Genomic DNA, 22,358 nt, shown 5'->3' with positions numbered 1-22,358 from the left:
GTACTGTTAAAGTTACTCAATCAAAGCAGCCGGTGCCTTTGACTAACATTTATATATTAAAGATTATAAAACTGTAGGAAATTATCGATGCCGAGAAATGAAACAGGCTAATACATACATACACAAACACACAGACTGATTTCACACTCACCTCTCACAGGGCACGAACGTTTTGCTCTCACATTCGTCTTCTCAGCGCGGCATCCTTCCGATTTCCCACTATCTGCCCTGGGGCTGCAGCAAGGATCAGCATTTTCGTGCAGCAAACAGAAACTGGTATTTAGTGGTTTTCGTTTGCTGTGCGAAAATGCCAATGTTTGCTGCAGCCCTGGCACAGATAATGGGAAATCGGAAGTTAGCCACTCTGAGCAGACGAACGTGAGGGCAGCGTAAGGTGAGTGTGAAATCAGTCACAGAATCTTATGCATTAAAATAATACAGTATGTATTATTTTGCTATATTTTACTCAAGGACCATGAGGTAAGCAAAACATTTCAATAATTAGAACTCGGGGATGCAAGAATACTGCTTCCATACAGTTATTGGGCCTACATAGGGAAACAACAGTCAATACAGATTATACGTTGCTCAGTTAAGAGGGCGATTCCTTGCAGACTGGCTTTAGTAAGTAAATTAATTCAGCAATCAGTGGACTGAATAAATGTTTAAAGTTTTTTTTATGTGTTACACATTTGAAATCCATTGCATATATCCACTAGAAATGTTTTATTTTATTTATTTATTGAAATATTTTACCTCACCTTTGCTTCCCTCCCATGTTTTTCACATAACAGCCCAATGAAATAATCAAATACAACCATTTGCAAGAAAAAAAATAAAAACCCAAGAAAAAAGTTATCAATAAAAAGGGACAATCAGAAACACACTGCCTGATTTAGTAAGTGCCATCTTAAAATTGTCTTCCATGTCTTCTGAGGGATGGCAAGGCAATTTAGCCTTGAACCTAGAGCAGAAGATTATTACCCTGGGCTGGCATTTCTAAAGGCCTGTGAATGGCCCTTTTGTTAAAAAAGAAATAGTGCCATTACTCATATAAAAGGTTGTACCTATTTCCAACAATTCCCTCCTCAGGACTTGGGAAATAACCTCCCCCCCCACATGTGATGGTACTCAGTACCAGTAAGTACCATCACAAATAAGCTCTGGTTAAAACCATTCTAACTATTTTGCTATTGGATTCTAACTTTGTACTATTTTGCATGCTTAACTACTGCCCACAAGCTATATGTAACACTGCTCACTGTACCCCATTTCATCATCTGATGAAGGGTGCATGCATATGAAAGCTTACATTCTCAATAAAACTTTATTGGTCTTAAAGGTGCTATTGGACTCCAACTTTGCTCTGTTGCTTCAGACCAACACCTGGATTTGCCTTGAGAGAAGGGAACATAAGTAGATATTACTGTAAGGATTGCATTTAGCACTCTGGTTCAATGCTTCTGTACATGTTGAATGTGGATGCTCATATTACAGCTAGAATAATCAGATGTGCAAAAAGACATGATTTATAAGTTGGAGAACTGACTTTTTTCCTTGAAGAACTCCTTTGATCTGCACAACAAATAGAAAGAGGTTTTCCTGTCTTGGTGATGGAACCATGACAAATATTTGTCAGCTAAACTTTTTCTTGCTACACCGCTGTTAAGACAAAAGAATCCAGCCAGGGGAAAAACACTTAGCCATCCTGAAAGCTGTTGTGCATTTGTATATCCTGCCAAATCCTGCTGCAGTTGGAAGTGATCCTCCAAAAAGAAATGTCACCTCTAAAAATTATCTCATTAAAAAGCACAGAAAACACCCTCCCCCCTGCTGCTTATATTTGTTAAATCATAAAGGTTGGCATGTTCTGAGATAGGAGAGAGCAAGAGGCAATAAAATGTCACATAGATTACTATTCACACATGGTTAAAGTATAAGTAGGGATTTCAGCATTCTTGAAAACAAATTGTAAACCAGTACATTTTCAAATTATTCTTAAAAACTGGTAGTAGTTCTTCGTATCTGAAAACTGGTTACTGAAGAACAAATCATAGAGGGGTAGCAGGTAAGTTAATGCCCTACTTGTTAGCTTCCTCAAGACCCCTGCCCAGTCTATGTGATCCCCTGGTATGTTCCAGCTGACCCATTATTAAGGATATGTATGTGTGTCTGTCACAATGCTGGGACTACCTTCTAGGGCTGTTGTAAGATTCACTGAAATAACCAATGGGGAATGACTGAAATACTTATAATATGAATCATTATTAATATCTACTTATCATTATCATTATCCACTACTGACTGGGTGTACAAAATTTCAGTACTGGGATAGATGCCATGTTTTTAAAGCAAACCTCAGGCAATTAGATTCAGCACTGTGTCTGAAAGCTTGCTGGAACGTGTCTTCTATGAGTTGCTAAGGAAAACTGAACAAAGAACACCACACACACCAGTGACCCAAGCATGTGCATTCCCAACTAGCATTCTCTGTCAAGATTGTATCAATTCATATCAAACCCAGACAAAAGATTAGAAGAAACAAAAGAACTCAAAGAAGACAACTGAGAATATCATTTTGTTCCAGTTGAAACATGGCTTCCAATGTGCACTTGACCTTGGAGAGGCTTATTTTAAACCTTAGAAATTTTAAACCTTAGAACGCTTATTTTTAAATGCATTTCTTCAGAGATGGTGTTTGCCACAAGTATTGCAGATGTGAGAAACAGCACACAGCAGAGTGTGGTTTTGCATATCACATTTTAAAAATCTGCAGCTTAGAACAAGCTCACTAGTCAATAAGGCTTTGGAAAAAATGCCCCACAAATTCACTTCTCCATACTGACTTTTCTTCTATGTCCCTTGCCATCAGTCCCTTCCCTTGCGCCAGAACTAGAAGATATTAAGGAGAACACCCATTTCTCCCCAAACGGGAACCAGCCATGAATTCTCTAGACTTTCAAAATAGGAGTAGAAGCTAGGCCAAGAGTACTCTAGAATAAATGGCCCATTCTTCCAATCAGCAGGCTTGGTGTGGTATGAACTCAGTTGACCTCCTGTGCAGTATGACTTACTTTAAAACTGCACTTTCTAGCTTGCCAAGCTGGTAGTGTCAAGACTTCCCAGTGATATTAAACATATAGAATAATTCTGAGCTCTGGAATATTATAAAAATCAGAAGATCTCTAAAAATGGGTCCATGGATCCACTTCTTCAACTCTGTGCAAAGTGCATTTAATGAATGAAAGCAGAAAGCAATATATGCTCGAGAATTTCTATTACATATTAAACTGGGTTCTGGGATCACTATGTCAAAGGCTGGGGGTTTAAATGCCCTTATAAGAAAATCCCATTAAGCAAATAAGAAAATATGTTTTGGAGGTTCTGAACTTACTTGAGGTAGCTCACATTCTTATAAGGGCATTTAAACCCCCAGCCTTTGACACAGTGATCCCAGGATCTAGTTTAATATGTATTGCACTTTGGGATAGAACAAATCAAGTGGCAAGCAATGATGCTGAATAATTTTTCTGACCTATGTAGAGCAGTTCCTCCTTAGATATTTGACAGCTGGAACAGATTTATGGTGGGGATCACTAGGATCAAGTTGTAGCAGAATTAGCTTGGGTGTAAAAAAAATATACCTTTGTGTGCCCAACCATTCTTTGACCAGCTGGCAAAGAAAGTTAAGAAATCCTTTTCTCTTAAAAGGAACTCTGTAAACATCTACCAGGCAGTGATTTTAATTAACTGGTCAGAGTAAAGGATGATCAGAGGAAAAGTGTCAATAGTTTGTTTAATAGTGTTCGTCATGTGATTAAGGCTTCTTTCCCCATGGTGCATGCACCCATTTCTTTTGCCCCCAGTCTTGTCAAAAGAGTTTAACTGGGTATTGAAGCATTTGCTATGCCTACAAAGCCAATGAATAAAGGGGATAATATGATGGGATTTTAATGTTTTTACCATACCACCCTTGGCACTGAAAAATCTGTAACCTTTCTCCTACCTCAAATTATCTTTGAGCTATATGGCTCACTGGGCATAACATTTCATGTTTAACAAGCATTTATGAAGTTATTGCTTGTGAGGTGCATGGAATGGTTGGTGTGTGGCAGACAACAGCTTGCATCAGTTGTAGTACAAAATAAGTGAGAGTTGGTTAGAAAACCTAAAGGGAACTTGACAGAACAAGGTTTTTAGCAGTTGGCAATGCTTGTTTCCTGCCAGGCTTGCCTGCCCCAGCCTTGGCACTGTCTCTATATTGGAACAGCAATGTACTTGATTCAGTCTAATCTCCTTCCATAGAAAGGGGCGGTGGCTTTATTCTTTCTCAATTTCTCCTGTGCTATCATTAGTTCAGGAACAGCACCAGGCAAGTACAGTTGGCACGCCTCCGGGTGTCTCTTATATAACCTGGGCTCTCACAGGGCACTAGTATTCGAGCCAGGTGAAAGTTTCCTAAGGACTACTCCTATTGCTTGGCTGATGTCACTGGGGCTCCACTTGCTGTGGTGCTGAGGCTGCTCAGAGTGGTGTGGTTTGGAGTCTCCCCTTTCCTCTCTGGGGTATATCTGGAAAATTGCACAGAATGGCTTCAGAAAAGGATGAACTTGTCTTCTTCATAAATGGCAAGAAGGTAGGGGAGTTTCCACTTTTTTAAAAAACTTTGTGTGTGTGTATATCTCAGTCCATGGATTACAATTCTCAGAAGCTCCGTTACTTTACAATCACTTCAGCCTGCAGCTCCCAAATCTGCCACCCTCACAACAGCTACAGTCTTTTACCATATGTACTAGAAGAAATCAGCACCGCAGTCATTTGTCACATTGTTGCCACTTATTTAGATGTCTCTACACTGGTTTTCTCAGTTTGCAATATCTTTCTCCCCTCTTTACTTTATCATCACAGTCACCCTGTGAGTTGATTAGGCTGAGAGGTTGTAACTGGCCCAAGGTCACCCAGCAAGCTTCCCTGGAAGAGTGAGAGTTTGCAGCTGGGTCTCCCAGATCCTAGTTTGATGCACTGACCACCTCATCACATTAATGCACTTATTCAAACAGAGGGAGAGAGAACCAATAATAAAAGTACCACGTGAGCCATGGCTTTTGTTTTCAGAAGAACACAATCAAACTTTAAAAGCAAAACAGATTGATAGTGCTTTTCAGGCTGTTTCTTGATACAGTTGTGACACAGTTCAAATGTTAAAATATGGGCACTCATTTCATTGAAAAACTTAATCCCTAAATTTGACAGAACAGAGCAGAGCTGAGTTACTGAGGGATGCCCACTGAAATTCACATGTTCATGTGAAGACATCCTCTGGGAGTATTTTCTGTACTACTATAAAATATATGAATATTTATAATGTCAGTTACATACGTATCTAGCACACGCCTCACATTGTACTTTGTACTGTGAGCAACAAACTGACCTTGAATTAAACAATTGTATCATTTTTCGCTGGACTGCACAGGACAAATGTGCTGCACATGCTAACTTTAATTAACACCCCCCCCCCCACACACACAATCTCCTCCCTCAAGAGTCCGCAAACTCACAGAAAATTCCTCCATCTCAAAGAGATCAAATGCTAGAGACAGCTGCATGCCAGAGGTGGAAAAGCAGGTGGATGATTCCATTCTCAATTCAGAGGCAGGGCATTTTATCCAGATGTTTCTGTTTGAACTAGTACAGCTCTGCTTAGATTAAAGAAATCAAGATTGCCTGACTCTGAAGATTTTGCTCTAGTCACAGGACTGACCTACGCAAAGCAAAGCAAATTAGCAACTCCCCTCTGCTTCACTGTGAATAATTTAGACTAATCTGGTATGGCATGGTAGAATTCTGCTTCCTTGCCTGGAGCTGTGGGTGATACTTCCCGGAAAAGAGATGGACCCCAGTGCTATCACATAGGGGTATTACAAAGAATAACACCGAGAGCTGTGAAGAGATTTCTTGTGCCTTGTACAGCTGGAAGGGGTCAGGGGTGGAGATGGGGCTGGGTTTCCTCAGCAAATCACAGAGCAGGTTCACTCTTATTTCCTCTTGACAGGCGCCTGAATTTCAACCTTTAGAGGCTGTAAAGCTGTTATTAGGCAACCCAAGTGCCTTTCCCAGCATTTTGCTGATGTAAGGGTGAAATGACTGGAGGCTTTGCCATGGATGCTGCTTTTGAACAGCGTTTGTCCTCTCAAAAGAATGAGAAAGGTTGAGTTTGGACCTAAGTATCAGTTTTTCCAATTACTTGGAAACCTTATTGTATATACCTGATTTAGCAATATTTGTTGTATATCCACAAACCATCAAGGATCTCCAGCATTTTTAGTAAAATGAATCTGGGGGCTGCAAAGATTTGGAGAGCCACAGAGATTTTCTTGGGCATGGAATCAGGGCTCCTTCCCATGTAAAGAGGTTTTTTTGTCACTAGGATATGGCCTGAAGTGCTTCCACGCTTGTCTGGGTACACAGTTTATCTATTTTGGCCACCTTTAGGGATATTAGGGGATAGTTTGTGTTGTACCACTGCCTAATAAAGTGGGTCCATATGACAAGAGAGAGCCGTGCTCATTCCGTGGAAACCAGGAAGTCTCAAAGGGTGTGTTGCTAAAGTTTGTTCAGCTCATTTAAACACTGCAGAAAAAGTAAACTGTTATTATGTAATGCTACCACAGCAAGAGGCTTGAAGAACAGGAGGAGTTTTGCAACACACCTCCCTGGGAATGTTGACCCAGAGACTGGAATGGAACATGATACCCTGCACTGACGCTGAAGGGAAAGGTTACTTGGTTTCTGTTTCTGACAGCATGACATTACAAATGGCCAGTATTGTTTTTTGAGCATGACTTCAAGGCCATGGAACTGATTGATACAGAGAGACTTGATAAGATTGGGATTTTTATTAGCACTAGCATTATTTCCTCCTAATAATACAGCATATATCAAAGATTTCAGGTTTTCACGGCTGGTAACATCATTAGGGTTTGTAGAATCTTTCGGGATCAAGTGCCGTGTTCTACTGGAGCTCCACTCAATGCACAGCAGCCAAGAAGGTCTGAGCGCCTGCTCCGGCTGCAACGCCACTGAGGATGTTCTCCGCAGCTGAGAACGAAACGTCTGGATGGAAAACTTTCTCCAGTAGAACACGGCACTTGATCCCGAAAGATTCTACAAACCCTAATACAGCATATAATCATATTCGATTCTAATTGGTCCAATCGACTTCACAGGCATATCAGCCAGTGTTCGTTAAGGGCTAGTCAATGTAAAATCAGCAGTTAGATTTGTGTTCTTTGTGAGCTTATGAGCAAACAGCAGTGCTTACAGATAGGGAAAAAAACTTCTCAATGTTTCTTTAGAAGTGTGTGAGGGGGAAATACCAAAGGATAAATTAGTGCATTCAAAGCTGAAGCTTAAACAGTGAGCCTTCATGAAAAGATACATATTTTTTTCTTCTAAAAATGCATTGTTGTCAAAGAAAAATAGCGATTATGGTGATGTTGGTTAGCTTTAGCACAACGCAGTTGTATAAACCAGGCAATCTGCACTTTGTGAGGTAGCCATGAGCAGCGGATGAACTGGTGATCTTGAACTAAAGGCTGTACACCTGCCATTTTAAGTTTGTCAGGCATTACTTTTACAGTTATTCTCTAGAGTGTTTCCCAGCAGCAACTGGTGTTAAAATAGCATAGTGACTGATGTAACATAGTATCTAAGAGTCTGAACTAATCCTGTGTTCAAATCTCACTTCTGCTTTGACACTTTGAGTCAAGAAGTTGAGGACTAGTTCAGTATGTCAACTAATGCCATCCTAAGCAGTTATCTAATCCTTTTAAGTCTATTGAAGCTACTTAGGAAAACCAGTTTATGATGGCTTCTGTACTACCCAAATCACCTTGAGTTGCTAAAATGCAATAAGTTAAAAGGATCATTTCAAGTAAGCTTGCTACATAGTGGCTAGAAGGCCTCTGGGCACATAAATGAACTACTATCCTGTTAGATATATTCTGCAATAGCTTAAGAACATAAGAGAAGCCATGTTGGATCAGGCCAATGACCTATCCAGTCCAACACTCTGTGTCACACAGTGGCCAAAAAAACAGGTGCCATCAGGAGGTCCATCAGTGGGGCCAGGACACTAAAAGCCTTCCCACTGTGCCTCCCAAGCACCAAGAATACAGAGCATCACTGCCCCAGACAGAGATGGACCTCTGCTCCATATGTTTATCCAATCCCCTCTTGAAGCTGTCTATGTTTGTAGCTGCCACCTCCTCCTGTGGCAGTGAATTCCATGTGTTCATTACCCTTTGGGTGAAGAAGTACTTCATTTTCTAAATAAGTAAGCTTTGCTTGTTTATTTAGAAAATTTGCATGACACAGGTCCTGAACTTACTTGATGTAGCTCACATCTAACCACTGCTGTGTTGCATTTTGTGGTGGTGTCTTCTGGTGCTACACCATGAGCCAAAATATTGCCCTTTGTGGAGAAGCCTCCTCCCAATCTTTTAAAAGTGTGGGTCTTTCCCCCTCTCTCTGGAAGTGGCAGGGAGCCAGTTCAATTGTCTGCTAGATTACATCTATACATATGCTAATAGACCTGGTAGGAAAACCAACTAAGAAATTTGGTGCTAGGAAGTCTCCAGGCAATTCCTGAAGATTTCCCAGAATGCCTTCCAGGAGGGCTCCCAAGATGCACCTGTAACCGGGGCAGACTGAGTCAAGGTTGTGGAAAGAGCAGGGCTTTTTTTGTAGAAAAGGCCTAGCAGGAACTTATTTCCATATTAGGCCACATCCCCTGATATCACCATTGTTTTCCATAGGGCTTTTTAATAGGGAAAATCCAGCAAGAACTTATTTGCATATTAGACCACATCCCCTGATACCAAGCCAGCTGGAACTGCATTCCTGTGTGTTCCTGCTCAAAAAAAGCCCTGGGAAGGAGTGATGTAAAGTTGATGGAGACAGGGGGTTAAGAAAACTTCCTTGTAAGGGGAAATTACTCTTTTCTTTGGAATGCTGTGCTGGGGACAATTTTGAGCTCAGCTCTGCAAGCAGGTGGCCATCTTTTCCTGACCATATGATCTCCCTGGTAATGGGATGCAGATAGGAACCTTGTAACTTTTAAAGATCATTAGTGCCTGCCTTATTTTAACATCAGTTAGGGTATGTCTAGAACAGGGAAAGGGATTGCATTTATGAGCAATTTTCCTTTGAAATCCGTTTGTTGATCTAGTGCTGTGCTGATCTAGTGCTGTGCTCCCTGAGAGCCAGTATGGTGTAGTGGTTAAGTATGCATACTCTTATCTGGGAGAACCAGGCTTGATTCCCCGCTCCTCCACTTGCAGCTGCTGGAATGGCCTTGGGTCAGCCATAGTTCTTGTAGTTGTCCTTGAAAGGGCAACTGCTGTGTAAGAGCTCTCTCAGCCCCACCTACCTCACAGGGTGTCTGTTGTGGGGGGGGGGGAGGTAAAAGGAGATTGTGACTGCTCCAAGACTCTGAGATTCAGAGTGAAGGGCAGGATATAAATCCAATATCATCATCATCTTCTTCTTCTTCGTCATCTTCTTCAGTATGTTTGCAAATATTTTTTTCAATAAACCTTCTTTGACTTTGGAGGTTAGTTCTCAGTCTCTGTACCACCTAGACCCCCCACCATCTTGGACACACTAGTACAAGAAGGGTCCCTGGGTTGGGAGGAAAGCAGTCTTTGTGTATGTGGCTTTTCTCCAGAGGAGGCCCAAAGTTGTAATTGGTCTCCATAGCAACCAGGCTCAGGTAATGGAAGAGATAGGTGGGGCTTCGGGTTCAGATGAGGAGTTAGGAGCACTTTTTTTGTTGTTGTTTTTAGCATCCATCCTGTCTTTGTATTGGCAGTTCTGTGCTGGGAATTTAATTCCCAAGCATACATAGATATCATTTTGAATGGCTTAAACTCTCTCCAGAGTGCTATTTTCCCAACCTGAAATGACCCCAGTGAGCCACTGTTAGCCCAGCAAGGGAAACTTGTGTGCATGTATGTGTTATGAGTTTTCTTCAACGGGGTAAACAGCAGCTCCCTGAAGCACTTTAAATTGGGAAAATGATGTGAGGGGGATAGCTTAAATCCCTCTCTTTGCACTAGGGTTGCCAGGCTTCCCTTGCTCACCAGCAGGGAATGGTGAAAACTCCTGGAGATCTGGGGATGGAGCCTGGGGAGGGCAGGATCCTCAGTGGGGTATAATTCCATAGAGACCACACTCCAAAGCATCCATTTCCTCCAGGAGAACTGATCTCTGTAGTCTGGAGATAAGCTGTAATTTCAGGGGATCCTCAGGTCCCACCTGGAGGCTGGCATCCCTACAAGTGTTTGTTCACTGAAATCCTGGTCCACATCAGGCCTCCGTGAGCCAGGAAATTAATTCCTGAGCACAGAATTCACAGCACATGTCTAATCAAAAGGTCTAGGGTGACTACATAAGGAACACAAGGACGTTGTGAAACTTCAGTCATCCCTGACTGAAGACAGGTACGGAAATGGAACAGGCCTGCTTTGACTTGCAGTCCCTGCTCTACCCACCCCTCCTTGGTGTTGCCAACTTTTGGAGGGGGTTACTTCTTCCTTCCACTACAGTGACCACCACCTGTCCTTTTGGAGGGAGAAGTTCTGCTAGGAGGGACTGGGCTCTGGGCCAAATGAATTGCATCCAAGGCTACTAAAAGAAGTCACAGATACAATTTCTGAGACACTGTCCATTTTTTTTTTTTTTTGAGAATTCTCAAAGTACAGGTGAGGTGCAAGAGGACTGGAGGTGGGCAAATGTTCCCATCTTCAAGAAGGGGGAACAGAAAGATCCACGTAACTACTGGCATGTCAGCTTGACATCAATACCTGGAAAAGATGTAGAACAAAGCATCAAACAGTCAGTTCTCGAACATTTAGAAAGGATGGCTGAGATTACTAAAAGCCAGCATGGGTTTCTCCAGAACAAGTCATGTCAAACTAACTGTATCTCTCTTTTTAAGAAAGTTATTACCTTGCTGGATCAGGGGAATGCTGTAGACACAGTTTATCAGTAAGGCTTTTGATAAGGTTCCACATACTATTCTTGTTGACAGGTTGGTAAAATGTGGTTTGGATCCTATTACTGTTAGGTGTTACCTGTTACCTGTTGGTAAAATGTGCTTTGGATCCTATTACTGTTAGGTGGACTGTAACTGGTTCACAGATCACACCTAAAGAATACTTGTTAATGGTTCCTCATCCTCTTGGAGAAGAGTGATAAGTGGAGTACCTCAAGGATCTGTCCTGGGCTCTGTTTTGTTTAATATCTTTATAAATTATTTGGATGAAGGAATAGAGGGAATGCTTATTAAATTTGTGGATGATACTAAATTGGGAGGAGTTGCAAATACAGTAGAAGGCAGAGTCAGGATACAGGATGAGCTTGACAGGCTGGAAAACTGGACTAAAACAAATAAAATGAATTTTAACAAGGATAAATGTAAATTTCTGCATTTAGGCAGGAAAAACCCCAATGCATCATTATAGGATGGGGAAGACTTGTCTTGGCAATAGTATGTGCAAAAAGGATCTGGGAGTCTTAGTAGACCATACACTAAATACGAGTCAGCAGTGTGATGTGGTAGCTAAAAAGGCAAATGTAATTTTGGGCTGTATCAACAAAAGTATAGTGTCGAAGTCATGCAAAGTGATGATATCCCTTTACTTTGACCTGGTTTAAGAAGGATTTAAAGAAGCTGGAATGTGGGCAACAAAGATGGTGAGGAGTGTGGAGACCAAATCCTATGAGGAAAGATTGAAGGAACTAGGTATCTTTAGTCTGTAGAGGAGACAACTGAGAGATGATATGATAATAATAATAATAATAATAATAATAATAATAATAATAATAATAATAATAATAATAATCATCATCATCATCATCATCATCATCATCATCTTCAAGTACTTGAAGGGCTGTCATAGAAAGGATGGTGCAGAGTTGAAATTAAATCAAAAGAATTTTTGGTTAAACATTAGGAAGAACTTCCTGTCTGTCAAATAAGTTCTTCAGTGGAACAGGCTTCCTTGGGAGGTGGTAGACTCTCCTTCTTTGGAGGTTTTTAAATGAAGGCTAGTTGGCCATCTGACAGCTATGCTGTTTCTGTGAAGACAGACTATGAGAGGGAGGGCAGGAAGGGTTGCATCAGTGCTTAGTTCTTGTGGCCCTTTCTTACACACCCAAGGAAATGGTGTTTGCCACTTTGGGGTCAGGAAGCAATTTTTTCAAGACCCATTTCCCAGGGATCCTGGAGGGTTGTTGCTGTTTTGCCATCTTCTGAGTATGGAGCAGGTGTAATTGGGTATGTATGTGTGTGTGGGAGGGGGAGGTATTTGTGAATTTCCTGCATTGTGCAGGAGGTTGGACTAGATGACCCTGGAGGTTTCTTCCAACTATAATTCTATGATTCTACATAGAGGATGCAAATACTTTGAAACACATGAATTAATCCAGGATTACCAGCTCCAGGTTGGGAAATACCTGGAAATTTTAGTAGTACAGCCTGAAGATGGTGAGGTTTGGGGAGGGAAGGGACTTCATTGTGGTATAACTCTATAGAGTCCACCTTCCAAAGCAGCCATTTTCTCCAGGTGAGCTGATCTCAGTTGCTTGGAGATTAGTTCTAATCCCAGGAGATCTCCAGCCATTACCTGAAGGTTGTAACAAAAGGGGAAAAAATGCTGTATAAAGGTAACAGCTGTTGATCAAGTCTTGGATTGCTATTCTATATTTTGAAACAAACAATTTATTATCAATATTATTGACAAAAAACATTACATACTAGATGCCAGACTTTAACAACTTTGGCAAAATTACAATAGTGGGTTGATGTTACAGCAACAGCAGCAGCAATGGATTGCCTAGGTAACTATCCATTTCATTCGCCTTCTTCAGGCTGCAGTACACTAGGTAAAGTCTTGAATTCAATAATGAAGGATTGGCTACATCAGGGGTGTGTGGCCTAATATGCAAAGGTTCTTCTGCTAGAATTCCACTCCTGCTAGAGCATATAAACAAAAGTAGAGAATCAGAACACAAAATGCAGTGGGAGTATGACCCTCAGTAACTCTACCTTGGAGAACATCAAAATTGCCCTTAGTTTCATTTTATTCCACTAAACATCATGAGAATAGGGTGAATAAACTGCAACTTTTAGTTTTATACATTAATCAAAACCAAGAGCACATGATCACCAGACATCTGCTTGAATAATCAACAGCAAAATAACTGCCTGCCATAGAGCCAGAAAGAGAAGCATGCCAGAATGTTGATTATTGACCAATAACTAACAGGAACTGATAAAAGTAAGCAACATTATTAAACTAGGATGAGTTGACTGGAAATCTACGGGCTGAGTTTTCTGTTTCGAAATAACTCTTGTCTTCCAAGGTACATGATAACATAGCAAAATTTAATGAGGCTAAACCCAACTATCGTTTCTGCTGGTAAAAAAAGAAAGGGAGGTCTTTTTTGACCACCAAAAAGGGTTATGCTGTGGATCGTGGGACCTGCAGGTACAAAAGCCACATGGGTAGGAGGAAGGGTGTAGTAAAGTGGAAAACTAGGCAAGACTGAGGCCGTTTTCCCACTTAGCGTTTGCTCCCCTTATTCCCCGGCGCAATTATCTCCGGATCATTTTTCTCATTTTCCCACTAGTGACTCTTTGCGGAGTCGCCTTCCCTGAAGCCCCGGCTCAAATCGTTTTCCCACTGGCATCGACTTGAGTTCGATGCCCTGTCAATCATTTTTTTTTTTAAGCGCAAGTCTGGTTGCGTAATGACGTACTAACGTACTAACGTAACATCGAGCTGCTCCCTCCCCTTCATTTCGTGGACAAACCGCATCACGTGTGCTGCTGCTGCTCATGGATTGGCTGCAGCTGTAGAATCCTCCACAGTCCTTTATGTATTAACAGAAGCATTCCTAGCACTATATCCCCCCCCCCCCCCAATTCTGAAGTTGCGAAATATCGCAATAACGAAGAGAGAGAAATCGAGGGGTTTGTGTGTGTGTGTGTGTGGCAGCTTCTTCCCTTCGCTCCCTCCCGGGTGGCGAAGCTGGGATTTCCTCCGCTCTCTTTCCCCTCTCCGGCTGGTGCTTGCAACGGGGGACCTGACTGATTCCTGCTGCCAGAGCTCCCCCCCCGCCCCATTCTCTCCTTCCCCTTGTGTGGCGGGTGTGAAGAGCGAGCTCCGTCTATTTTCTAACCGAGCGGAATGTAGCCAGGGAGAAGAATGCAGGACTCCAACTTCCCATTTTATACATGGCGATTTTGTGCAGGTCCAGAAATCCTGGTGGCACAGCTGAGGGAGGCATTCCGTTTTTAACACACACACATGAACGCTTTGGCCCGCACCGGCACTAGATTCCCCCCCCCCAACAATGGAGAAGCGCCGCCGCCGCCAAATGTCTCTGGGCGGCTGGGCTCCCTTTGCCAAGGCGGCGGCGGCAGCGGGAAGCCGGCGGGGTCAAGCGGGGCGCAAATGGAAGTGAAGTGGGGGGGGGTTGAGCTGGGGAGAGTTGAAGCTGCCGGGGCCCCTCCTCCGGCCCGCTGAAACCGCCTCCTTCCCGCTCACCCTCCCCAAACTAGACCCGAAACGAACTGGCTGGAAAAGGCCTGCTGGGGGGGCTGCCGCGGTCCCCCCACCGGGGCCCCTAAAGGGAGAAGAGGCCGGGGATAACGCAACAGCGAAATAACGCAACTATTCCAGGAGGGGTTTTTTTTTCCCTTTGTTAATTTCGAAATATCGCTATTACGCAAAACTGTGAAGTTTAAAAAAAAAAAATGGCCGCGCCGGCACTTCGGGGAAGCGCCGCGAAAGGCTGATGATTGGCCAAGGGGGTGGATGGGGTGGGAGGACGGAAAGGGAGAGGGTGCCGCCCACAAAGCAGTCGATCCGGCGTGGATGGATTTCCCACAGCAAACTCCGCTGAGTGGATCCGGAGGTTTTTGGAAACTCCGGCAACATGCTGAAAAACATACTCCGGCGTAAAATCCCTGTAGCGCCGGAGCAAACCGCAGCGCCGGAGCAACATGTGCGAAATCCAAGAGAAGATCCGGAGGTAAATGGGGCGCTACGACGGAGCAAACGCTAGTGCGAAAACGGCCTGAGTGAAAAAGATGGCTGGATCCAACCTAATGTCAAATTGACAAAGCAGACATGCAGAAAAAATGATGGAAAAGGCTCACCTTTTCCTCTGATCATTCTTGCTGTTCTTCCAGGGAGAATTGTTTAAGTCAGGTCAGAATGAAATGGGATATTCATATGTTGGTGCTGGTGACTTTTATGTCTGAGTTTTTCTTTATATCCAGCTGAGCTGGTCAGGCCATGGAGCTATGACCAGTCACCAAAATTTATTGACATGCAAGGCCAGCTTTTTTTAAAAAAAACAAAACAAAACCCAGGACATTTCAAATACAGTAAACAGAATACATAGTAAATTCACACGTGTGTTCTTACTTCATATAACTTCTGCTATCAAATATTTTTAATGTTTAAAATACAAAGGGAAGACAGAATCCAATGAATGGGATCATAAGGAAAGAGTGACAGGAAAATGCTGGAAAAGGTATTGGCAGCAGCTGGGGCATAGGGCTGGCAAGGCCAGGTGTGAAGCCAAGACTGTAGGAGTTCCTTGTAATTCTACTTGCCACAAAGTCAACCTGGCTGCAATAAACATGTTTACTCATGCCCTAACTTTCTTGCAGTAGCATGTGGGAAGAAAAGTGCCAGTTTGATGTTGACAGAAAGTACCAATCTGATTCTGTGGGTTGCAATAGATGCAGCATCATTAAAAGGGGCTTGTGTTCCTGCAAACTGCTCAGCTGCCTTCTGGAAACAAGGAGGCAGGCAGGGTGTAACAAGCAAACTTGCTGTTGGCAGGCAGAATGCAATCCTGGACTCCAAGGACAGGCTGGAGAAGAGATGATCAGTTTTGTTTGGTCCTAGTGGGCTCCACACCATAAATCTCCCTGCCAATGCCACTTATATGATCCAGCATGCAACACAGCAATGACAAGGGTCTTGATGAGAAATGACAATAGTAAAGTGGTCCTTACTCCAAGTTGATTTTTGGAAATTTACCGCCAAATGTCAAGTCCCTAAAATTGCCTGGGAAAAGAATATCAAAAGGACCACCTCTTTTAGGGTTGTCAGTTTGGAGCTGAAGATTTGGAAAGATCCTGGGGAGGGGAGGGACTTCAATTGAATATAATGCCATATAGCTCACCTTCCAAAGCAGTGATCTCTGTAGTGAGGATATCACCTATAATTCCAGGTGATCTCCAGGTCCTGTCCCATGCCAACCTATTTATGAGATTTCTGTTTAAATGTCTCCTGGGTTGGTGAAGCACTTTGGGCAGGAGGCACCTTCTTTGCAGGAAGATTATAGTGAACTGTGGAACCCCCTCCCAGGGTTATAACATCATAATTTTTATAGAAAATTTCATAAATTTTATAGAAAATTTCATAAATTTTGTAGAAAATTTCAAAAGGTAAGTTCATTAAATTATCCAAAGGGGATGGATAAATATCAAATAAGTCCACTAAGGCTGATAACAGAAAGCCGCCGACAAGAAGAGCGCCCCGGCGCTTCCAGAGGGCGCCGGAAGAAGGGGCGGGCCTTGGGAAGCTGGGGGGCGTGTGGAAAGCTCCTGCATCCCGCTCGCAGCTCCTCGGGCGCTTGTAAGGTGCTCTCCGGACAGACGGCCACTGCCTCAGAGCCCCCCCCCCAGCAAAAAGGGACCACTTTTCAAGTGGTTCCTTTTTGAGCCAGTTGGAGCGTCTCTCAAGACGGGATAAGTGCGGGATGGGGGCAGCCAGCAGATGTTGCTGTGTGGCTGGTTATTTTGGGTCGACTTCAGAGGCATCTCCGAGTTGACCAAAAGTGCTGGTCTGTAATCAGCCTAAGTGTAGAGTTCATCAACAATTCAAAGAAGACTGGAGAACCCACTGTGGATAACTGCCAAAGAGAAGATGTCTTTCAACTGCAGCAATTCTTTCTGGAGTTTTCTACCACAAACCTCCTGGTTTCAGCTCCAGCAACACAATGGGCAACCTGGCCTCTGCAAACAGCCTTGTTTTGCATAAACTATTTCCAGTTGGAACTGTTTCCCAGTACACACACACTCTCTCTCTCACTTCAAAATCAGCTATAATGTACACCCAGAAATGGTAGTGGAGATAACACTATCATTCCTATCATCCTGCTCACTTACATAACAACTTACCATTTAGCCAACTCCTTGGAATTAAAAGGAACTCAGCATCTTTGGGGGATTACATAAGAAACAGCTCTGTTATGAGCTATCAGTTCGGAGACAGAGGCTATGCTGAAAGAATTATTCAGGCTGCCAGAAAACATACTAGTAATGTAGGCCCTTTCTACACCAGTCTTTTCCCTCTATAGCAGGGGTGGCCAACGATAGCTCTCCAGATGTTTTTTGCCTACAACTCCCATCAGCTCCAGCCAGCATAGTCAATCTGGAGAGCTACCGTTGGCCACCCCTGCTCTATAGTGGGGGATGGTAGCTCAGTGGTAGAGCATCTGCTTGGGAAACAGAAGTTCCCAGGTTCAATCCCCGGCATCTCCAACTAAAGAGTCCAGGCAAGTAGGCGTGAAAAACCTCAGCTTGAGACCCTGGAGAGCCGCTGCCAGTCTGAGTAGACAATACTGACTTTGATGGACTGAGGGTCTGATTCAGTATAAGGCAGCTTCATATGTTCATATATGTTCATTTCTGAGTGCATCTCAGTCTTCCATTCTGCATTCCTTCCCGCTTTCATTGCTGTTTTCTGACAGGGCTTCTTCTTGGTTCTGCATTTATTTTAGGGGGTCGGCACTCAGACAGCTTCCAGCATGCTGTTGCCCTGCACGTCCTAAGACTGCTTTTGCCATGAACCTTTGTTCTGTTCCATTTTGAAATTTCTACTGTACTATTTAAAGTAGAATTGTTTCTGTGAATATTTATGTGCTGCCCAGTGTCCTCCCCTGTTTCAGCCTCTTTCTCTTTGGTCTATGTTAGGTGGCCAATTGACATGATAACAGGTTTCTTCATTAAGAAATTGCTGAACATTTACATTTGTTTAGAGTCAACAGCGGTTTGGAGGATGGAAGAGCAACTGGGAAAATACAGTTTTTCAAGAAGTATTTTTAAGCCAAACAGACTTCAATCACAAATATTTCCCTCAAAACAAAAAATGATCTTTTTTTTTTTTAGGAAGTGACTACCTTGCTGGATCAGGGGAATGCGGTAAACATCGTTTATCTTGATATCAGTAAGGCTTTTGATAAGGTTCCACATAATATCCTTGTTGACAAGTTGGTAAAATGTGGTTTGGATCCTGTTACCATTAGGTGGATCTGTAACTGGTTGACAGGTCGCACCCAAAGAGCTGATATGATCAGCATCTTCAAGTACTTGAAGGGCTGTCATCTAGAGGATGGTGTGGAATTGTTTTCTGTGGCCCCAGAAGGTAGGACCAGAACCAATGGGTTGAAATTAAATCAAAAGAATTTCTGGCTCAACATTAGGAAGAACTTCCTGACCGTTAGAGTGATTCCTCAGTGGAACAGGCTTCCTCGGAAGGTGGTGGGCTCTCCTTCCTTGGAGGTTTTTAAACAGAGGCTAGATGGCCATCTGACAGCAATGAAGATCCTGTGAATTTAGGGGGAGGTGTTTGTGAGTTTCCTGCATTATGCAGGGGGTTGGACTATATGACCCTGGAAGTCCCTTCTGACTCTATGATTCTATGTATGGATTGATGGTTTTGCATTTTGATTTGATACTAATGTCTATTATCCTTGGGTTATTCCCATTATATAATGTTAGCAAACATTGCCCTGTTAACACTGAAATGCCTCATCCACTCAATGCCATTGCGATTTTCCTGAAAGAATTTCTCCCACCAGCCATGGCTCTGTGAAAAGGAAGAGAGAACACTGGGCATTGATGGAAAGGGAGAAGTATCCTGCTGACACTTTGGCTACTCTTTCTCCAAAATATAAAAGCAATCAGGGCTCAAAAACACAGTTTCTTCCATGAGCATGCAGAAAGCATAATCTACAGCGTTTTCAGCATGAAGTGCCGAAGAATAATTACATATGATACTAATGTCTATTATCCCTGGGTTATTCCCATTACATAATGTTATCAAACATTGCCCTGCTAATACTGAAGTGCCTCATCCACTCAATGCCATTGCGATTTTCCTGAAAGAATTTCTCCCACCAGCCATGGCTCTGTGAAAAGGAAGAGAGAACACAGGGCATTGATGGGAAGGGAGACTACCTTGAGCCCTTAGGAGGTACAGGGGCAGATGACAGGTGGTCAGCTGGTACATGACCTCAGAAAAAGGGGAGGCTCCACAATGACCATAAGGGCTGGACGTGCGGTAGCCAATAGCCAGTTTATTGGGGGCACCTGATTGGATGCCCATACTTGGCCAATGAGCAGACCTGGCCCTGGTTACCTGATTAGACTTCCAGGTAACAATGTGCCAAATGGGGAGGCTCCAGGATGACCATTAAGGGAAAGAATGGTTGAAATTGTTGGGGTGGAAGTGATTAAAAAGCTATCAAAACTTATCTAAAAGTGACAATAGATGGCCAAATCGCTACCTAAGGTGACACCCGATCTATACAAAGAAACTTGACTCTAGGTGAAGATGTTCTTCCTCTTCTTCGTTTTCATACTGGCACCATCCTTTGTCTTGAGTTCTGTTGGACAAAAGCTTAGGCAGTCTGACAGGATCCACGCCTAAGATAAGCTTGATTGCCTTATGCATAGGTGACAGCTGTTGAGTACGTGAGCCTTCTGCTTCGCTGTAATGGAGTTTGGCACTGCAGGAAGATAGTTGCTGGTGATGTTAACCTACCAATATGGATTCTATGGTCAAGGCTGGAATCCGCTTGCCTGGACAGTTCCTGGCGGCACAACTTCTTCCGCTGTAACGGTTGAGATGGTGCATGCATGGAGCGGCTGGAAACCCATCTGTCCTCCTGGTTAGCACTCTTCCAGAGATACCGAGTGCTGCTGCAACGTTGTGGCTGTTAGTACTCACATAAGTCCCTTACATTCTGGTAGACAAAACATCTTCTCCTGGCAGATGTGTGTGAGTGGAATCTCCAGGTACCCTGGCAACCAAACGGGTGACGGGTTTTTGAAATTAGGGGTGTTTTTCTCACAATGGGGCGCGTGAGCATCCAGGTGCTCCCTGGGGTGCCCGCTGTCCATCCCTCTTCCGAGTACCTTCTGGAAGCTCCTGGGCACTCTATTTCAAGCTGGCTCTCTTCTGGGGCAGCTTGATGCTTCCCTGAGCTGTCTGTCTGTTGTCAGTTTAAATGTCAGGTAATGGTAAAGGTGCTATTTATTTAAGACTGCCTTTGATACCTAGATAATCTCCATTTGCTGTTACTGTTGTTTGTTTGTCTTTCAAGTCTCTTTTGCTGCCCTTAATAAATTGTTTTCATTGACACTGATACTTTGGGGATTTTATCAAAAACTACCTTTGGATATAAATACTTTTAAAATTAAAATGACTGCTACTCAATAGCAACATTTTTGTTTCTGACATTAATTGTGATATGCACATAAACACATACATATGAATATTAAGTTCATTTTTTTGTTTGTCTTTCAGGTAGTGGAGAAAGACGTGGATCCAGAAACTACTTTGCTAACTTATCTTCGAAGGAAATGTATCTGACAATCCTAATGGTTACGATATTTCATGGTTGTCTAATGATATACACCTGCTGGATTAAGGTTTTAGGAGATATCAAGTCCCAAAATTTGACTAAAGGACTAAAATTCTGATTGTCTTTGATCCAGCAGCCACAAACCCTCATGCCACTTTTTATGACTGTGAACTGGATACATGCAGATACATCCTAACAAGTTTTTTTTAAAAGACGATATATTGGATTCTCTAGTCAGTGCACTGGAAATCATGGCGGGATTAGATTAGGTTGCTGATATTTGGCAACATAACCTGGGTCCCAAATTGGATTTAGAATGAACTAAGAACATATAGTAACATATAGATCCCTTAGATTGGCTGGAGTTGGATATTAACATATAGATCCCTTAGATTGGCTGGAGTTGAAACATGCCCTCCATGTTCAAGAGGTTTGGAAAAGAGCAATCTTGTAATTATCAAAGGGGATGCTTGATAGCAGGTTGGGGTTGAAATGAGCTGCATGGTGCATTTGTTTTAATCGAAAGTGTGGCTGCCCTTCACTCTCATGGCACTGTAAGCTCTGCTACCAGGTTCCTCCTAAGTAAAAAGAAAAAAATCCAATGTCTGTCACTCAGCTGTGGTGGCTAGTTAATACTTCCAGCCCTCACTCCTGCATACACACTGCCATTAGGAGAGCCAGTTTGGTGTAGTGGTTAAGTGTGCGGACTCTTATCTGGGGTCGTTTTCGCACTCACCTCCAGCCGGCGTGACCCCCCTCTTCACCGCGCAGGATCTGTGCGGATTTCGCACGAAATGCCGCGGAGCAGCCTTTTGTGCCGGAAACTCCCGTCGCAAAAGCCGCTCAAACGTAAATCGCCAAAAAGCAGTTTGGCTTTTGCGACAGGAGTTTCCGGCGCGAAAGGCTGCTCCGCAGCATTTAGTGCGAAATCTGCGCAGATCCTGCGCGGTGAAGAGGGGGGTCGCGCCGGCTGGAGGTGAGTGCGAAAACAACCTGGGAGAACCAGGTTTGATTCCCCACTCTTCCACTTGCACCTGCTAGCATGGCCTTGGGTCAGCCATAGCTCTGGCAGAGGTTGTCCTTGAAAGGGCAGCTGCTGTGAGAGCCCTCTCCAGCCCCACCCACCTCACCGGGTGTCTGTTGTGTGGGGGGGAAGGTAAAGGAGATTGTGAGCCACTCTGAGACTCTTTGGAGTGGAGGGCGGGATATAAATCCAATATCATTATTAAGCTTTTCATGTGTAATGGTTAACCATGCAGATCCAGCCAGTTTAGTTATGTCACCACTAAGTGGGGAAAAGCCATGTGAAATTTCTGGATCCATACAGCAATTATTTAGTTATTTTATTCATCTAAACCCCTCTATCCTCAATGAGGACTCAAAGCAGCTTACATTTTCATATCCTCCATTTTATCTTCACAACAACCCTGTGAAGTAGGTTAGGCTAAGAGAGTGTGACTGACCCAAGCTGTCCCCCTGAGCTTTCAAGGTACAAGAGGGGATTTGAACCCAGGCCTCCTAGATAATAGCTCAACATTCTTAACCACTACACTATATTGGTCTAGTCATGTGTGAAATCTTTAAAATGGCTTGTGGAGGGGGAAGGGAACAGCCTAAGA

The 22,358-nt window shown here is 43.2% G+C and overlaps 1 protein-coding gene across 1 annotated transcript in view; it reads left to right on the top strand.

The window, feature by feature from the left end:
• Positions 1–4,390: 4,390 nt before the first annotated feature.
• The window catches only part of XDH (xanthine dehydrogenase), a 113,240-nt gene continuing 95,272 nt past the window's right edge, over positions 4,391–22,358 (top strand). The window contains exons 1-2 of the mRNA XM_060245676.1: positions 4,391–4,636; positions 20,682–20,739. Of these exons, the coding sequence (XP_060101659.1) occupies positions 4,589–4,636; positions 20,682–20,739 (106 nt within the window). The 5' untranslated portion in view covers positions 4,391–4,588. The remainder of the gene's footprint in view (positions 4,637–20,681; positions 20,740–22,358) is intronic.

This window comes from Heteronotia binoei, chromosome 1 (genome assembly GCF_032191835.1).
Source record: "Heteronotia binoei isolate CCM8104 ecotype False Entrance Well chromosome 1, APGP_CSIRO_Hbin_v1, whole genome shotgun sequence".
Lineage (NCBI taxonomy): Eukaryota > Metazoa > Chordata > Lepidosauria > Squamata > Gekkonidae > Heteronotia > Heteronotia binoei.
The sequence above is the reverse complement of the archived record's forward strand: the minus strand, read 5'-3'. Positions and strand labels throughout refer to the sequence as shown.